Genomic DNA, 18,203 nt, shown 5'->3' with positions numbered 1-18,203 from the left:
GCAGAGTTAGACCAGAACTTTATTGTAGTGCACACACTTTCCGACCTAGTGCCAATATACACTTCTGAAGGACACCGGGCACTGCAGACACAGAAGGGCTTCTGCGGGACGTCCACCCACTGGTCACACAGCTGCGGGGGCAGGACATGGCGGGGCGGCCACATGGCTGGCACGGCATCCTGTCCTCCCCACCAGCAGCAGCGAGGTCACAGAAGGCGTCCAGGAGGACTCCAGGGGCAGAGGCGAGGGCGGGGCGGGAGGAGGGCGGGTACAGGTGGTTTGGGGACACTGCGCGCGGCTCCCTCGGGCCCGTGGCCGTCTCCAAACCAAGTGGCGCCGTTGTGTACGGCAGCTGTGGCCTCTGCGGTTTACATGCACGACTGGCCGGGAAACAACGTCTGCTCAGCACGAAGGGCACAGCTGCGCCGCTGAGTCCGGCAGGGAGAGGCCGAGCCGCAACCCCAAGGCCAGAACTCCACAGCAAAGGCCTGGCCATCCCCGCCTCCAGGGAGGGTCCCGGGTCGGGTCCCCTGAGCAGCAGCCAGGACCCCACGCCCGGTGTGCTCAGCGTCCCTTACATTCCAGTCCTGGACTACACTAGCACGAAGGACACAGAGAATCCCGATTTATTTACAAAATATTAAAAAGTCATTGACCATCTACATGTTAACCCCCATTCTGCCACTTTATACATGCACTAGTTTGGAAAAAATAAAAACTTTAAAAAAAAAAACTGATTACCAGGTGGAAGTGAGCGATTTTCCCCCCTTGTCACCAAGTCCAGTCATTGCAGCGTTTCTGGAGGTGCGGGAGCCAGAGCCCTCGGGCCGGCAGCGGACGCGGACACACGTGGCCCTGGCCCTGGCCCCGCGGGGCCCTGCCGGCGGGCGGGAGCAGCAGGAAGACTTGTGGCTCTGGACACTGAGCAGCAGCGGGCAGACGCGGGCGGACGAGGGCAGAGCTACGGTCCTAACACGAAGCACGAGCGGGGCGGGGTCTGCAGACCTGCTGGCCAAGGACTTTGTACATCGCGGACCCGCGGGGCTGGGGGCAGAGTCTCGGGGTTGGGGCGCGGTGGGGTCAGTAGCTGAGTGTGGAATCGTCCCACTCCAGCTGCTGCTGCCGGGTGGCGTTCTGGCCGTCGCCCAGGCCGCCCTCCTCCTCCTCGCTGCTCTCCGACTCGGCGCTGGTGACGTCCTCTTCCTCCTCCCCATCCTCGCTCTCTTCTTCCTCCTCTTCCTCCTCCTCCTCCTCGCTGCTGTGCTGGTCCTCATATGTCTGTCAGAGGGAGGGTGGCTGAGTCCAGCTCGTGGCCCCACAGCCCAGTCTCCCATCCCAGCCACCAGGGGAGGGAAACACCCCCAAGGGGGCCCTCCCAGGGACAGCCTGCACTGCACACTCCAGGCCATGACCTCGCCCACGTGGCCCTGACAGCTGGTTCCCTGCCACAGTCCCCTGGGGGAAAGAGAACAGGGCCCATGCAAATGCGTCCCACCCTTCCCAGGGTCCGGCCTCCAACAAGGCCTCCCTGAGCCTCAGTTTACTGTCTGAAGGAGGACCCTTAACTCACAGGGCTGCTGCGCTGCTCACAAGCCCGGCGCCAGCCACTCCTACCTCCATGGGGTTCACTGTAATGGTCAAGGCCGAGTCGTCCCAGTCCATCTCGTTCTCCTTCCCCGTGTCCTGGTCCCGCATTGTGCGCTGATGTGCAGCCCGGATCCGGAACACGCCCAAGATGATCATGAACACCAGGAAGCTGACGCACACCACAATCACCACAGTGGCGGTGCTGGGCACAACTGCCGAGAGACCGGAAGGAGACACCTCCTCAGCGGCGCTAGGTGAGGACAGGCTGGCCAGGCGCGCCGCCAGACCCAGAGACAGGACTGCTGAGGGGTCGAGTCGGGGACGCTCCTGCCTGCTCGGTGGCTGTGTGAGCTTTCATCTCCTCATGGGGGACAGAGGAACAGGGACACAACGAGCCAGCCGTGAGTCCACCCAGACCCTGCTCGACGCTACCGCATTTCTGTCCCACAGCTTCCCACGCCGGCCTACCTGCGAACGGGTGAGGATTGGCCAGGTTGTGACCCGACAGGTCCACAAAGGAGCGATGCTCAGGGTGAACAAACTGTGGCTGGGCGGCCATGTGGTTGGCGTGTTCCACGGGGTTGGCCGTGTGGATCACATTCACCTGCAGCAGACAGCAGCAGGGATGGAAAGGGGGTGGGGGTCAGAGGGACAGAGGGAGAGAGAGAGAGGGGAGGGGTTGATGGAAACCCACGTCCCTCGAATGTCCTACACATGTCATCGGAGTGGCCCTGGGCCAGGCCAGGAGCAAACAGTGCTAACTTCTGCAACCAGAGGAAAATCCAGGGCACTTAGAAGCTGCTGCAGCAACCTGATCTGTCACACACCCAAGACACAAGCTGCCTTTCTAGTAATTCACTTCGAGTGTGTTTGTATGAGTCTCCGTCCACACCAGAGCGGAAGCCCACTGCCGGCCTCACCCGCATAGGGTGACCACATTCCCTTCGCCCAGCCTTGCCACGCAGGCAGCCCACATCGTCACACCGTTTCCTCCCTAGGCAGTGACTCTTCGGCAGCAGAAAATGCTCGTCCCAGCACTGCGAGGCTGGGGCTGCCGCCCAAGGTCACGTGGGGACGATGAACAGGAAGGGGAACCGCGGGTCCCTTTCTTCAGACCACGGAGCCCCGAGTGCCGGAGGAGCTGCAGTGGGGGCTGCAGGAGGCCTCAGAGCAGGACAGGCCGCTGCTCTCGGGCGCTGTGGCCTGAGAGTGACGGCAACAGCCCGCAGCGCTGGCCCCTGGTCTCCATTTCCTCCGTGTGGCCCGGTGACCCGGTACAGCTGCAGGGCCCTCTGGGTCCCTGGGCGGTGCTTCCAACAGCATCCTGCATGCCTCCCACTGCCTCCCCGCACCTGTTCCTCAGCACCTCGCTCCAAGGCGCCTTAGGCTCTGGCTCTGCCGCACCATGTGGACCAGTCCCTGCAGCCGGCCCACGTGCAGTCCATAGGAAAGGCCAGGGTGGGTCACGCGCCACCCTCGGAATGAGCCTGAATGCACCATAATGCACCAAACACCGGGCTTTGAAAACTTTAGGGTGAAGAGTCAAGGTCCTTAGTCTCAGGCATGGAAGTATGCACCTGTACTCCCAGCACTCTGGGAGGCTGAGTTGGGAGGATCACAAATTCATTCCCAGTCTGAGCAACTTAGGGAAACCTTGTCTCAAAATTAAGAAGGGCTCAGAGGCGGAGCTCAGCGCAAAGACCCTGAGTTCAATCTCCAGTATTGAAAAAAAAACGAGTGAAGATGTTCAATTACTGCTGGCCCTTCTGGGTAGGAGCCCTGAACTCACCTCCACCTTAAACTCGTTGCTCAGGTAGCGGCCATTCAGCTCGGAGCAGATGAGCTTGAACTTCCGGTCAAGCAGGGAGCTGGTGTGCCAGTTCCGATAGCGCAGGAGGTGCAACACCTCCTCATAGCTGGCCATGGTATTGACGCCTACAGAGTTCAAGGAGAGTGGCTGAAGTCAGGCAGTGGGGGGCTGAGCCACGGGTCCCCGCAGTGCCTTTCCAACTGGGGACCGTACAAGCAGCACGCAGGCACTTTCCCTCCAGGGCATGAGCCCACACACCCAGCCGCACCCTGCATTAAGGCAGAGCCCAGGTGCCTGACCATTCCACCGAGGGCGCAGGCATGCAGCAGCACTGACTCGGCCCAAGGTCCCGGGTGGCAGGAGGCGGCAGGCAGGGCAGGAGCTTCAGCCTCTCTCACCTCTGAGGACCACGCCCAGGTCCGAGCCGCTCACTTCGATGCCCTTCTGCTGCAGCCGGCCTGCATCCACCTCTAGGCTCTCCTGCTCCGGGTTCAGCTCCTCTCCCTCCACTGTGACCTCGCAGGTGTCCAGGTCATGCACGACCTCCTCGGATACCAGGGACTCTTGGACTGTAGGAGCCACAGAGATGGTGAGGATGGGGTTGGCGAGGCTGTCACCCCCCTGGCTGGCTGGTGTGTGCACAGCTTAGGAAGCCCTCTAAGGACCATAGTGACAAAGTATTAGCTTCGAGAGCTGTGTTTGCAGAATGTGGCCCTGGGTTCTCTCCCAGCACTGAATAGCACATGAATGCCCAGAAAGACGCACTGAGTCTCGGGGCAGTGGGGTGAACACTGTCCTCCTATGGCTGACCTCAGAGCCCGAAGTCAGCCAGAAAAAGGTGAGAGCACCGCAGACCACGGGTGTCCAGAGATCACAGTGGTGTCAGCCCAACGGGAGGCTCCAGAAGCACCACGCACACAAGATGCAACATTCATCTCCCAAACCCCCCGGGCAAAGGGGGCTGGGACCTAGGTGGTGGCCAGGGGGCTCCAGTGGAGCTGCAGGGACAGCTCTTCTGAGCGGCTGTTACCTGTGGGGTCCTCAGGCCCATCCCCCTCGGGCTCCACCTCCCTCGTGATGGTGCTGATGATCCGAAGCTCGGGGAACAGGAAGACCCCTTCGGAGCTCTCAAACTCAGAGGCCGCTCGGGCAAAATGGTGGATGCCGCTCAGGCTGATCTTGGGCTCTTCAGGCTGCAAAACCATCACGTAGCCCTCGACGGTGGGGACCTCGATGCAGGCGGTGGCCTCGTTAAAGCACCTGAAGGAGCGGGAGCGAGGGGAGGGGAGGTGGGCTGTGAGAGCCGTGTCGGGCTCACGTGGGGGCGCTCCACAGCACCGGGAGGGGACAGGTTGCAGCGGGCCCCACAGAGTGCGCTCTCCCTGACAGACATTACCAGGGCGCATGCTCCCCTTTGCCTGTCCTTACAGAGGGAGACGAGGGTGTCTTTCAGACCCAAACACACACATCTCTTTCTGTGGGAGGAAAGAAGCTGGCTGCTAAAAATCAGGACGTACTTGACCGTGCTGGTGATCCTGAGTCTCCGGATGCCTGGCGTGGGGAACTGCCTCGAGTTCAGGTAGGACAGGTGCTGCATGGCCTTGTCGAGCTCCCCAATGTCGTCGCCCTCCAAGGTCAACACTGACTGGCTGGGGCTTGCTCGGATCTGCAACCCGGGGACAGGAGGGGAGGGGACAAGGCTCTTGCTGTGAGGTGCTGAAGCCACTGAGGCTTCAGCACACAGAGTCAGGATTTTGTTTTGTTTTCTTTGTTCTGTTTTTTGAGACAGGGTCTCGCCATGTGGCCCAGGTTGGCCTTGGATTCACAGCAATCCTCCCGCCTCAGCCTCCCAGAGTGTTCGGATTACAGGAGGGTACCACCACGCCTGGCTAAGAAGAGCTACTGTAGCTGCAGTGAATGAGATCCTCTCTTACATGACATGTAACATTTCAGGGGCTAATGTCATCCACCCCTATCTAACCTCCCTGTTTGCGGTCCAGGCGCCCAAGCCCAGCACACACGGATGTTCAAATTACCTGCACACCCCTGCTCTCCTCGGGGACCTGCAGGTCCAGCCCCTCTTTGCAGGTGTACAGACAGTCGATCACCTTCTTGTCTGCGAGTTTCCCCGAGCGGACTGTTAGGCCAGCCAGGTTCCCTCGGAAAAACTGGGTCATGTGCAGGTCGCCACCTTTAGAAGAGGGGAGACACAAGAAATGAAGTGTGCAGCAGCCCAGACGTGCCCGAGTCATTTCTCAGTGCAGTGTTACCGGTGGTGCAGCTGGATGGATGGGCATGCGGGTTAGTTCAGACCAAATCCTGTTAGCCTTGCAATCTACATGGAACGCAATGAAGACATTAAGTGGGCAATGATCATGCACATGGCCTGGAGAAGGGAGGAGCCGGGGTCCCTCACCCACTGCCGAGAAGTCCCGTGAAGAGTCCCCACACACCCCGCCTGGGCCTCATCACACAGCAACGCTGCCTACCAAGGCCAGCTCCTCACTGCCTATGGGCAGCTGGGCATGCTACGGCTGCACTAACCCTGCAAACACATGCTTGGGGACGAAGCCACACAAGCATGGCAGAGGGGACAGAGACGTCCTTCTAGGGGGAGCTGCTGTTTGGTCAAGACTCATGTCTCTACTTCCAAGGGTAACGGGGAGGGGAGGAGCTGCTGAGGGAAAGTAAGGCCCAGAACACGGCCCTCGAGAGACTACACCGAGGGGTCACAAATGCAGCCCAGCCCTGCACTGATGTGGGAAAAGAGACAGCTCCTGCGATGCGTCCCATTCTATCAGGGCCATGGCCATGGCAAGGCACTGCCAAAGATCAAGACTGCTGAGAAACAACAGAATTCAGTATCAATCAGGACAGGAAACCTAGAAAAGGGTCATTTCCTGTCCCGCAGCTCAGCCCAGGAACACCATGAGGTGGCCCCCAAGCCGGCCTGGGAGATGCTGCAGGAAGCCAGTGCAGTAGGACCGGCAGGACTGGGTGGGGAAGGATAACCCCCCGGGAGCACTGTCTGGATGAGTCCCTGCCTTCAATGTCAGCGGGGCAGCATGGGCAGAAAGGGAACCCCTGAGGCAATGGCGGGCAATGCAGAGAAGCAGCCAGAAGGAAGTGGGGGCCAGATGCAGCTCGGCACGTCATGCCACATGTGGAATGAACCAATGTCTCATCGTTACATGAAACACAATAGTCAACTGTAGGAGGAAAATCCAGCAACCTGCGGAGGCCACAGTCACAGGCTCAGTGTCATTGTCACTTTCAACTCCTGAATACTCTGCGGAAAAGCAAGACAAAGACAATAGAAAAGGACCGAGAGGTTAGGCTCGTCAAATTGGACGTGAAAATCAGTTGTGAAGCAACCAAATCTAAACCCAAAGAGAAAATTCTTTTCTTGTCCCTTGACAGCACAGATTCCATGGCAAGCAAGCTTGATCACTTTTTCCCAGATGAGATCGACACCTCATGCTTTTGTATTTTTGTTTTATCTATCTTTCTTATTTTTGTTCCATCTTCCCACACCCTCCTCGTCGAATACAAATTAGACTCAAACAGCTGAGTAAGAGCAGAAGGCTGAATACCGACACCCTCAGCCGGGCTGGCAGCAGACAATCCAGCAGCACAGCACTGACAGTGGCGAGGCCCAGACAGAGATACCAACTGGGCCCATGCCGCCTGACTTCCGGGTCCACAGCGCACACGGCCCCGAGCCTGCTCGGGGTCACATTTGAGTCTGTACTTTTGGGAAGATAAAAACTGGTTTGCATCTGGGCTTCACGTGACAGAGACAAGAAGCTTTGCAAAAGTACTTTCACGAGCAGGAAGGGATGTGTGACACTAGGGAGCTCACCCACAACACAGCCCGCGGCGGGCCCACCAGAGCTGCCAGCGCTGCAGAGCAATCAGGGCTCGGAGCAGTGCATCCCACCGCCCTGGGGGTCAGCCAGCTGGATGGCAGCACTGGATGGCAGCCAGTGCCAGCCTGTCAGCTGCTGCCCAGCCTGGCCTGTGGTCTGCAGGAAGCTCCAGTGCAGCACAGCGCAGCACAGGGACATAACTGTGTCCACAGATGATGTGGTCTGCACCGGCTCAGCTGCCGCCGCCACCTCCTGTGGAGAAGCGGCACGAACTGAAAGGAAAAGGGAGCTCCTCCTTGAGCACCAAACGGTAAAGATTCTGTGCTATTTGATTTGGGAATTCAGGCAAACTTTCCTGGCTGAGGGTGCCGAGACAGCCAAGGCAAAAAGTAACGAGAGAAGATGAGAACTAATGGCTACTAGACAGCACGGAGATTGTGACATGAGCAGAAACCAAGGAGGCACAGTGGGGACACAGTGGTTTACTTTAACCACAGTAATAGAGGTCCCAGGATGTAAAGTCTCATTTAGGTTTACACTGTTTTGTTGTTCGTTTGTTTGTTTGTTTGAGACAGGGGCTCGCTATGCAGTTCAGGCTGCCCTTGAGCTCACTTTGTAGCCCAGGCTGCTCTGAAACTTGCAATGATCCTCTTGCCTCAGTCTCTCAAGTGCTGGGATTACAGACGTGCGCCACCACGTCTGGCTACACTGTATTTTAATTTTAATTTTAAAAATATTTTTCAGGGACTGGGCATGATACCACACACCTGCAATCCCAGCACTCGGGAGACTGAGGCCAGCCTGGACTACAGAGTGAGACCTTGTCACCCCCCAAACATATGTGTATGTAAAATTCAGAAATGACTGTTTAGGGGCTGGGGATTTAGCTCAGTGGCACAGCGCCTGCCTGGCAAGTGCAAGGTCATGCGTTCGATTCCCGGTACCGGGAAAAAAAAAAAAGAAATGACTGTTTAATCTAGGAAGCACATTTGAATTGAAATTCCTGTATCCTTTAAACTTCATTCTCATTCCTTGGTCTCATATTCCACTTTCTCTTGATAACTGTGACTACATTAAATATGACATCCACTAGAGACGTTCATCCCAATATACTGTCCTATTTCTTTGCATATGAAAGAATCTCCAGGAAAATTGTAAAATTCAAATTCACTTAAAATGAGAACATTTGTCTTGGGAACTGAGCTCTTTCATAAATTTCTATGCCACGTGAAGGTACCATGTTTCCACAGGGACAAAATGTACTGTCTGTGATTAGCAAGCGTGTGTAGTGATGGTGACACCTTGAAATGACCCAAGACAGAGCCGAGCACAAGGGTCACAGTAGGGTTCAAGAACCTCCAGGGTAGACTAGACTGAGGGAACCCATCAACTTGGGTGTGAAACATGAGTGCTAATTCCCACTAATTCCCAAAATTTAGCCTTTCCTTTGGTTAAACAGGTTACCCACCATAGCAGGGTTAGGGTAACTGTGATTCCTGTCACCAACAGAACTCACCGGCACTTGCCTATCCCACCACACAGTCACGCAGGCCTCCGCCACTCTGGCGTTACGGCCGTCACAGGCCCTGCCCTTACAGCCGTCCTCCGGCAAGCGGAGCACCGCGGGCACGGCTTGCTCCCAGTGCAGCTCCTTGAGCGTGTGGACGGCTGCTTCCAGGTTTCACGGGCGCCTGTGTCCCGAGTGTCACACATGAAGCGGCCAGCACGGGGTCCCCACACAGGACATGTCCACACTCCTGGTCTGGCAGCTAAGAGTTCAAGCCAAGCGCATGGCTTTCCCCGGCAAATCCCAGCTTGGATGTGTCACCTGGCTAACCTGGACTCGAGTATTCTCTGAGCCCATGCCTACAGCTCTAAAACAGCACTGCGAGGACCCTGAGATAGCGTGTGCAGTGTGGGCATAGGCTGCCACTCAGAACGCATGCGTGAGTCAGACTGTCACTCGGCGATGCTGACCACACCGCAGCCTCAGTCTTTGGAGGAGATTTCCACCAAATCCTCTGCAGTTGGAGCGTAAGCTGACCGTTCCCTTATAGGCTCCTACCAGCTTGCCAAACACTAAATCCCAGAGAACCCTTCACATGCAGGTACTTTTAAGTCCTTCATATCTTCATGCCTCACTGCTGACTGCTGCCTTTTGTCCACACGAATTCATTTATAAGCCAGACCTCTCCCCACTCCATTATGCTTGCACCACACGCTGCTCCCTGCCAGGTTCACAGGAAGGACGATGGAACACACCTTCCCAGGCACCCAGAGATCGGGCTACAGCATCAGCAGCGTCACCGAAAAAGAAGAATAGATAAAGTACAGGATGTACACTGCTAAGAGCCTGTTCCCACCATATGGTAGAGAGGCACTGGTTCCTGCCACCCGGAGCCAGGGACAGTGTTGTTACCTTGCCAGCAAGCCCCAACCACGAGCTGGGTGTCTAGCTTGGACGGATGAAGCGGGTAATCCTCAGTCACAGAGAAGGGCTCGTGGGAAACGCCATCCACATACAGAGTCACACTTGGGAGCTCCACGTTGAGGACAAAGTGGTGCCATTCCTCGTCGCAGACCTACCCAAGGCACAGGAACCACGACATGTCAGCCTGCCCCACCCCCGGAACACATGAGAGCGAGACAACAGGATCCGGAAAACAAGTTACCCAAGTAATTATCTCTCTTCCTATAAAGAAAAGGACTTTCTCAAAATCTCACAACACAGTGTTCTGCAAACACATCTCACCAAGAAAGGACAAAGCCACACCCTCACCTGCAGGGCACTTTGGGCCAGGTGACACGCATCCCAGGACAGGGCCCCAAACAGTCAGCTGCCAGAATCTGTCTGCCTGTGACACACTCCTCCTACTTGCAACAGCTGGGTGAAGCTGCCAGGGGACCGTTGCTTGTGTTCCTCATCTGGATCAAGGCCCAAAGCACCCTCAATCTCAGAAGGAGAACTGCGACAGGACACGGATGCTCTTTCTCCAGCTGATGATTTAAATATAAATCCTTGGGCCTGGAGGTGTGGCTCAGTGGTAAAGTATATGCTTGGTATGCACAAGCCCTCAGTTCAATCCCCAGCAACAAGAAATAAGTAGAGACATATAAACAAAATAACATACAGCTCAGGTGGCACAGCAAATTTAACTTTTCTGCCGGGAACAGACATCATGGATGTGGATCAACCAAGTGCAATGCATTTGCTTTCTAGTTCAATGAACTATAGAAACAAAAACACTTATGATGCAATTTGAAATCTAAACATTTACTGGACATTTGAGAATATGAGAAATTATTTTTATTTTTTTAAATTCTGTTGGTGCTGGAGACTGAACCAAGGTCTTCCTGCATGCCAAGCACACACTTTATTCACAGACGAATACCCTGGTTCCTGCACACTTCATAAGATGTGCAAAACTATGGTGACTATGCTCTCTGTTAGAGAAACATAATAATGAAAGATGCCTGTCTCCAGAGAATAAAATGCTCTATCCCAGATCTCTTGAAAACTGAGTCAGTTTTTGGGGGGTGGCAACAAAAACTATCGATAAAGAATGAGGATAGTGCCAGGCATGGTGATGTACACCTGTAATCCTGGCACTCAGGAGCCAGGGCAGGGAGATCACCATGAGTTCAAAACCAGCCTGGGTTACACATTGAGTTCAAGGCCAGCCTGTATTACATAGGGAGAAACAAAACAAATAAACGAAAGAATTGGAATAAATGATGAAATAAATTGTCCAAGAGTTAGTCAATGCTAAAGCTGGATGAAAGATGCACAGGGATTGTTTGGTTTTTTTTTTTTTTTTTTTTTAGTACCAGGGATTGAACTCACGACCTTGCACTTGCCAGGTAGGCGCTGTGCTGATGAGCTACATCCCCAGCCCTCACACAGGTTGTTCTTTACACCAATCTATCTATCTACATGTGAAAAAATTTCCATCATAAAATTGTTTAAAATATGCAGTCAGCAGAAGCTATGTAGCACAGACTCTGGTCACCACAACAGAGCAGATTTAAAGTGTCTATGTGGCAAACATTTTTTCCAGACTTATCCTTTATGTTTTTTTATTTTAAAAAGAACAAAAACACAAAAACTATAAAAACAATACAAAATTTGAAAACAAGATGATAGGAAATCAACAATGGTTGTTGTAGTACTTATTATCTTCAAAGTAGTTGCTCAGATTACCAGGTATAAGCATGCAAGATTGATTTGATCGAACAATTAAACATTAACTGTTCCTTTCAATAAACCAACAGATATTAGTAGTACAATTACTTTAGCTATCTTTGTGTGTGTGTGTGTGTGTGTGTATTTCCCTTCCTTCTTTTCTTCTTTCCCTCATCCCAGTTGTTCTTTCCTATTAAGCAGTTTCTTTCCCTTTCACAATGTCTACTGTACCTTTCAGTTTTATTCACTCTTTCAGGCTCTTATACTAGGGAGGCAATACGATGTTTACACATGAACCTGATTTATTTCACTTATTAGTATGGTCTCTAGTTGCATCCATTTACCTATAAAAGTCTAGAGTCTATCTTTCTTTATAGCTGAGTAATACTCCATTGTATAAAAAATACATCTTTTTTATCCATTCCTCAGTTGATGGGCATTTGGGTTGTTTCCAAAATTTTGCTATGACAAATTGTGCTGCTACAAACATGAGTGCACATATATCACTGCAGTATGACGTTTTTAATTCTTCTGGGAAAATAGAATAGCTGGGTTAAATGGGACCTCTAATCCTAAATTTTTGAAGAATCTCCAGAGTGATTTCCACAGTGGTTGCACCAGTCTACACTGCCACCAGCAGCGAAGAAGGGCTCCTTTTTCCCCACAGCCCCACCAGCGTTTGTTGTTAGTTGATTTCTTGATGGTAGCCATTCTTTCTGGAGTGAGATGGAACCTCAGTGTTGCTTTAATTTGCATCTCTTGAATGGCCAATGATGTTCAACATTTTTTCATGTATTTATTTGCCATTTGTATTTCTTCATCTGAGAAGTGTATATTCATCTCAGATTTTGTACTTCAAAAGAAATCACCAATAGAGTAAAAAGACAACCCACAGAGTAGGAAAACATTTTAGGTAACTGTCCCTCAGACAAATGACTTCTAACTAGAACACATAAAGAATTGAAAAAATTCAGACCCCCCAAATTCAAAAATCCAGTCTTTTATGTTTGTTTATTTGTTTGTTTTTGATAAGGGGTGATGGCATGTAGCCCAAGGCTGGTCTTAAAATCACTACATCCAAGAAAGAGATTAAAAAAAAAAAACCAACTCATCTTCCTACCATCATGTGCTCTTTTCCCTTTCTCCTTTGGGCTCTCACATTTTTATACATCTTGTAACTACTTTAGCCAATGTTGTATTTTAGCAAACTCATTTATTCCCTTTTTTTGGGGGGAGGGTACTGGGAATCAAACTCAGGACCTTGAGTTTGCCAGGCAGGTATTTGTACCGCTGAGCTATATCCCCAGCCTATTTTAGCAAACTCAGACACATCTAACAATGTTACTTTTTTTGTTTTGTTTTGTTTTTTGAGATAAGGTCTCACTAAATAGGGCCGAACTTGCTTGTGTAGCCAGGCTGGCCTAAAATTCACAGCGATCCTCCTGCCTCAACCTCTTGAGTGGAGGGATTACAGATGTGCGCCACCACTCCTGGTTTAACAATGTCAACTTTTGTTCACTAACTCCAAAGCCAAAAGAAACCAAGGCCAAAAATTGCCTTATTGCCTCAAACCCTCAATCAAGAGGAGAAATGAGACCAAGTATGATGTCACACTCCGGTAATCCCAGCATTCAAGAAGGTGAGGTACGAGGATCACAAGTTTGAGCTCAACCTGGGTGACTGGGACCTTCTGTCACACACACACAAAAAGAGATAAGAAAAAGATGACCTGTTCTGAGGTTAATGACTAACCTTTCTCAGTTTATAGCACTCTTCATTTCCTATAACATGTATTGATTTTAAAGGAGCTGGGCATGGTGGCACATGCTTGTAATCCCAGCAGTAGGGAGGTTGAGTCAGGAGGATCGTTGAGAGTTTGAGACCAGCCAGCCTGGGCTATAAAGTGAGCTCAAGGCCAGCCTAAACTGCATAGTGAGACCCTATCTCAAAAAGACAAAAACAAAACGGAAGTAACATTCATTTTTTCATGGATGTTTGCTTTGTATCACAACAAGTGCTGGAAAGTTAGCTTTGCAGAGACATAACATCAAGAGGAATGTGACCCATCCTCCATGTGACCCAAGGCCATGTGACCTGAACATCAAAACTGCAACTCCCTCAAGCTAGTGGTTCATGTGGCATCCGAAAGATGTCAAGATTGCTGGTTCCTTGAAAACGCAGAACAGCCTGTGGTACCCGCACACTGCTGAGTCCACCCAGGGCTCCCTGCACCATCCAGACACAGCCTTAAATAATGAATGAAGAACTAAATCCCAATTTTTAGGCAAATGCTCATTTCAATGACAACAGTTTTTAAATTTAAAAAACATAACGTTTGCATCAATGTATTATATCTAAAATAACCTCAGGCTTTCAGAGTAAAGGAGATGAGTGGATTTAGTTTGCTATCCCGTTACCCAGACACAGAAACCGCAACATACACCGAGCATACACCTGGCCAGCCTGGGCAGGGCCGCAGTACCTAGCTCATCTCTCCTACACAGTCAGAGCTGCTGAGTCGTGCATTCGCTCACCTGATTCAACTTCCAGTGGAATTCTGCAGGTTTGTATTTCTTCTCCTCGGAAGGATCCTGACGGAGGAGGAAAATCAGCCTGCACCCATGGATGTAGAGTGAGTAATGATGTCGGTTCATATCTGTAAAGCGAGTCCCAACAGGTAAATGGCCAACTTAGAATCCCAGGGAGAAGGAAGAGCTGCTTCCCTAATGGATTTCAAAGACACAATTTCATCTCCATAAATGCATCCTCCAGCTGGGTTATGCAGCTCAAGGTACAAATATACTTGGGTTCTACTAAGCGCCAGGCCCTGGAGAGCTGCTGACAATCCCTGGGCACCGTCTGTCTTGAGAACAAACAGCGTCCAGCCCCAAATCCGGACAATGTCTGAACCACGCAGCTTCCCGAGAGGCATCAGAGAAGGCGCAAACACTTGCAGCCTGCTGGCCCTGAGGACCACACCACCACCTATAGAAACACAACCTACCCGTCTTGTCCGAACTGCAAACAATTGTCTCCTTCTTCCTGCCGAAAGGTCCGTGCCTCATCCACACGGAAATCGTGAAGGGCTCCTTAGGGTTGATGGAAACGACACCATCAGGAATCCTCACTGCCTGGGTGCCATTGAACTCAAAGACCTGGTCGCTGTCATGGCCGTTGTCAGTGGGGAGGCCGATGGTCCAGTTCAAGGAGCTGCTGGGGGAAGGAAGCAGCTCGGCAGTGCCCGCAGCAGCCCCTGAAACCACAGCGACAACGCTGAAGGTCAGTTCTGTGAAGAACCTGGCGCTCACGAGTGGCTCAAAGCTGTGTGCTGGAGGTTTATGCTTATCTCACGGTCAGACAATGTGTTAATTCAAGCTTTTCTTAAAAACAGAAGATTTTTAAAGACAAAAATGATAATAGATGGCTCTTTACAGAAAGGAGGATGAAAAACATCAAGTTTTTCTTGTAATCCCACCCAAATACACACCATCTGGGGATAAACCCTCCTGGTTCTATGAATATATACACATACAAGGTATCTGTTATCAAAATGGAGTCCTGCTGTACACACACGTACACACACTCTCGCTCCCTCTAGGCGCAAAGCTCTGCCGTGATGGACTAGCCCGGTCTCCTGGGGGGCACTGGGGCTGCTCTGGCTCTCTCCCCTTATCAACCTCTCCTTGATGGGCCCTGTCCCCATGCTTATGTGTCCAGCATAAACTCCTAGAAATGAATTTACTAAGCCAAAGAACAGGAAAAAATTTTGACAACCGTCATTACATATTGCCAACATCAAATTTTCTTTTTGGTGCTGGGGGATCAAACTCAAACATGCTAAGCAGATACCCTACCACTGAGCTGTACTCCCACCCCCTAAATTTTCTTTGGAATTTGTTCCCCAAAAAGGACTTTGCAAGCTCTCCCAGTTGCAGGGTCCTTGACTTCTGTAGTCCTGGGAGCAGCGTGACTTGGCTGCACCAGCCTGGTCTTTTGAGAGACACAAGACCTTGGCCCAAATTCCAGCTCTATGACTTCTAAAACATGTTGCTGGAAAAACTACTTAACCTCCTCAGCCTGAATTATCTTCTCTGTACCAGTAAGGTCAGCACCACCTACTCTAGAGGCCTGCTGGGAAGATTAACACACACAGAAGTACTTGCATACAGCACGTAGACAGAACTTAGATGCTGAATGCTCTCTATTCTTCCTAATTTTCAGCTCTTCTGCTGAGATAATATTCATTTACTATCCAAAGAAATAGTGGCCTTATAAGGAAATCAGTTTTATACATTTCACTTACATGTACACTTTAAAACAGAAAATGTTCCTACCCCCTCAATTCCCATTTATGCGAGTACATTGTTGTGGCATGACACGTCCAAGGTCCTCAGCACTGGGGTGACCAGCACAGCAACGAGGTTTCTCCTCCTCTCAGTTGCCACCCAGCAAGTTTTAATTATTAATAAAACCAAGTGTCAGCCAGGCAAGGTGAAGCACTCTTGTAAGCCCAGCACACAAGAGGCTGAGCCAGGCAGATTGCTCTGCAAGTTCAAGGCCAGTTTGGGCTACACAGTGAATTCGAGGTCAGCCTGAACTACCTAGCAAGCCCCTGTCTCAAGGAAAACAAACAAACAAAAAAAGAGCAGAGAAGAGAACCAGGTTCCTAAGCCTACGAGCTTTACCAGGGGGAGGAAGGTGGATCAGTTTGGAAGATGTCTCCCTGCAGAGCTGCTACCAAGTACCCTTGAAACACAACGGCCCCTGTTGATCACGAGGGGCCACTGAGGCTCCTGGTGTTTTATGGCTGACCAAGTAAACACTCCGCCTTCAACACCTCCCACTAGAGGCATCTGGACCTCACTTCTCTTCATCTAGATAAACTGAAAGGCACACAGTGGACAGGAAAGAGAACAGCTCGCTCTCTGGTCAGTTTCCCAGTCCTTGTCTCTCAGCTCCTCCACATGCAGTCTGTGATGTGCAAAGACAGCTGAGCCTCTAGTCAGTTGTTTCTTACAGTTGGGTGTGGTGATGCACACCTGTGATCCCAGCATTTGGGAGGCTGAGGCAGGAGGAATGCCAAGAGTTTGAGACCAGCTTGGGTTACAAAATGGGCTCAAGGCCAGCCTGAACTGCATAGTGAGACCCTATCTCAAAAAAAAAAAAAAAAAAAAAGCCTGAGATGTGGGTATCCTTAGCTGAATCTGATTCATATTTACCAAAGGCTACTGTATCATCTGTATTTTTTTCTTCAGTCTTTAAATGAACATCTCATTTTATATTAAACTCACTCAACTTTATTTTTCTTCTGAGGTGGAGTGTCACTATTTGCTCAAACTGGTCTCAAACTCCTGGGCTCAAACAATCCTCCTTCCTCCATCTCCCAAGCAGGTGGGACAATTTATTCCTGAAGATGGGTGATCATCCCTATTTGGATCATCTGCAATGTGTGCTGCTTTCTTCAAATTAGTGTTTTTTGTTTTTTGTGTTTCTTTTGTCTTTTTGAGACAGGGTCTCACTATGCAGCTCAGGCTGGTCTTAAACTCATTTTGCAGCACAGACTGGCCTCAAACTCACAAGAATTCTCCTGCCTCAGCCTCCTGAGTGGTGGGATTACTGGTCTGTGCCACCATGCACAGCTTCAAATTAGTAGTTCTTGAAGTGCACATATATGTAACACTCTGAGTAGATCTTTAGGGGGTTATGAGCTGGGTTGAAAATCAGCCAGTGTGTCAGTGCCTGTCAGGTTAGCATCACACACCGAGACACACAGGTGGCTCACTGTGAGGGTCCACTGCCCTGAAGACCAAGAGCTCAGGACGCCCGACCTCTTACCGCAGAGCCTGTGGAGGGACTTCTCAGAGTAGGTGTCTCGGTCGCAGCCTTTCCCGATGTGGCTGGTCTCCAGCTCCACTATGGCTTGCACCGAGGCCACTGGCTCATCACACGTCTCCAGGTGGATGTTGGGGAAGACAGCCAGAGCGCCGGTGCCGGGCTCGTACTCCACCCTGTTACTCCAGCCTGTGTCACCCATGGGTCAGAGTGGGAGGAAAGGAGGAAAACTCAAACTTAGGGCTCCTGCGGTTCTACGTTTGCAGGAAAGTGTGCGAGCGGGGGAGGGGCTGCTCACCTTGCCACCCAGGTGTGCAGGTGGGCTTGATGCTGATCTTCACCAGAACGTCCTCGGTGGCCCTCTTCTTCCCACAGTCATAGGCCGTGATGCTCAGCTTATACTGCCGTTCTTTCCCGTAGTTCAGCTTCTCGGTGTTCCTTATATAACCTGCCGAGGAGAAAAGGCAAGCGAGACTCATCATCACTTTCACTGTCCCGTGCATTAAGCCCTGTGAAGGCTACCCAGAAACACTCAGGCTTGGAGCACCCCACCTGCCTGGCCCCACTGAGGACACACACACGGCACCATCCCCGAAGTGCTTACACAGGGGAGCCGGAGTCCCCAGTGCAGTCTCCACAGATTCCAGTGTATACTCACTTTTATATTAACTTTAATAGTTTATATATAAAAGAATAAAAAAATTCAGATTTCAATCATTAAGTATAAGAGCAAGTTGCTTTAAATACTTCTTGCTAAAAAGATTCACTTTGCTTGCGGTTAGACTGGGAGCATAACTCAGTGGTGGGGTATGTGCTTAGTGCCAGGATCAGTCTCGACTTAGGGAGGGACACAGATTAGTTTCCTGCTCCTCCTTGCCTATAGGACAAGTCTGCTTTTTTGGAAACAGTGTCCTTGCTATGT

The 18,203-nt window shown here is 51.4% G+C and overlaps 1 protein-coding gene across 1 annotated transcript in view; it reads right to left on the bottom strand.

Moving 5' to 3' along the window:
* Position 1: 1 nt before the first annotated feature.
* Clstn1 (calsyntenin 1) overlaps positions 2-18,203 on the bottom strand; it is a gene marked incomplete at its 5' end in the record, with an annotated part of 106,890 nt that continues 88,688 nt past the window's right edge. The window contains 14 exon segments of the mRNA XM_013504165.1: positions 2-1,278; positions 1,615-1,799; positions 2,056-2,191; positions 3,377-3,522; positions 3,796-3,966; positions 4,428-4,657; positions 4,915-5,063; positions 5,434-5,588; positions 6,630-6,686; positions 9,686-9,848; positions 13,984-14,105; positions 14,454-14,702; positions 17,285-17,470; positions 17,580-17,729. Of these exon segments, the coding sequence (XP_013359619.1) occupies positions 1,081-1,278; positions 1,615-1,799; positions 2,056-2,191; positions 3,377-3,522; positions 3,796-3,966; positions 4,428-4,657; positions 4,915-5,063; positions 5,434-5,588; positions 6,630-6,686; positions 9,686-9,848; positions 13,984-14,105; positions 14,454-14,702; positions 17,285-17,470; positions 17,580-17,729 (2,297 nt within the window). The 3' untranslated portion in view covers positions 2-1,080.

The sequence above is a fragment of the Chinchilla lanigera genome, unplaced genomic scaffold (genome assembly GCF_000276665.1).
Source record: "Chinchilla lanigera isolate Chin_1 unplaced genomic scaffold, ChiLan1.0 scaffold00085, whole genome shotgun sequence".
NCBI lineage: Eukaryota > Metazoa > Chordata > Mammalia > Rodentia > Chinchillidae > Chinchilla > Chinchilla lanigera.
The sequence above is the reverse complement of the archived record's forward strand: the minus strand, read 5'-3'. Positions and strand labels throughout refer to the sequence as shown.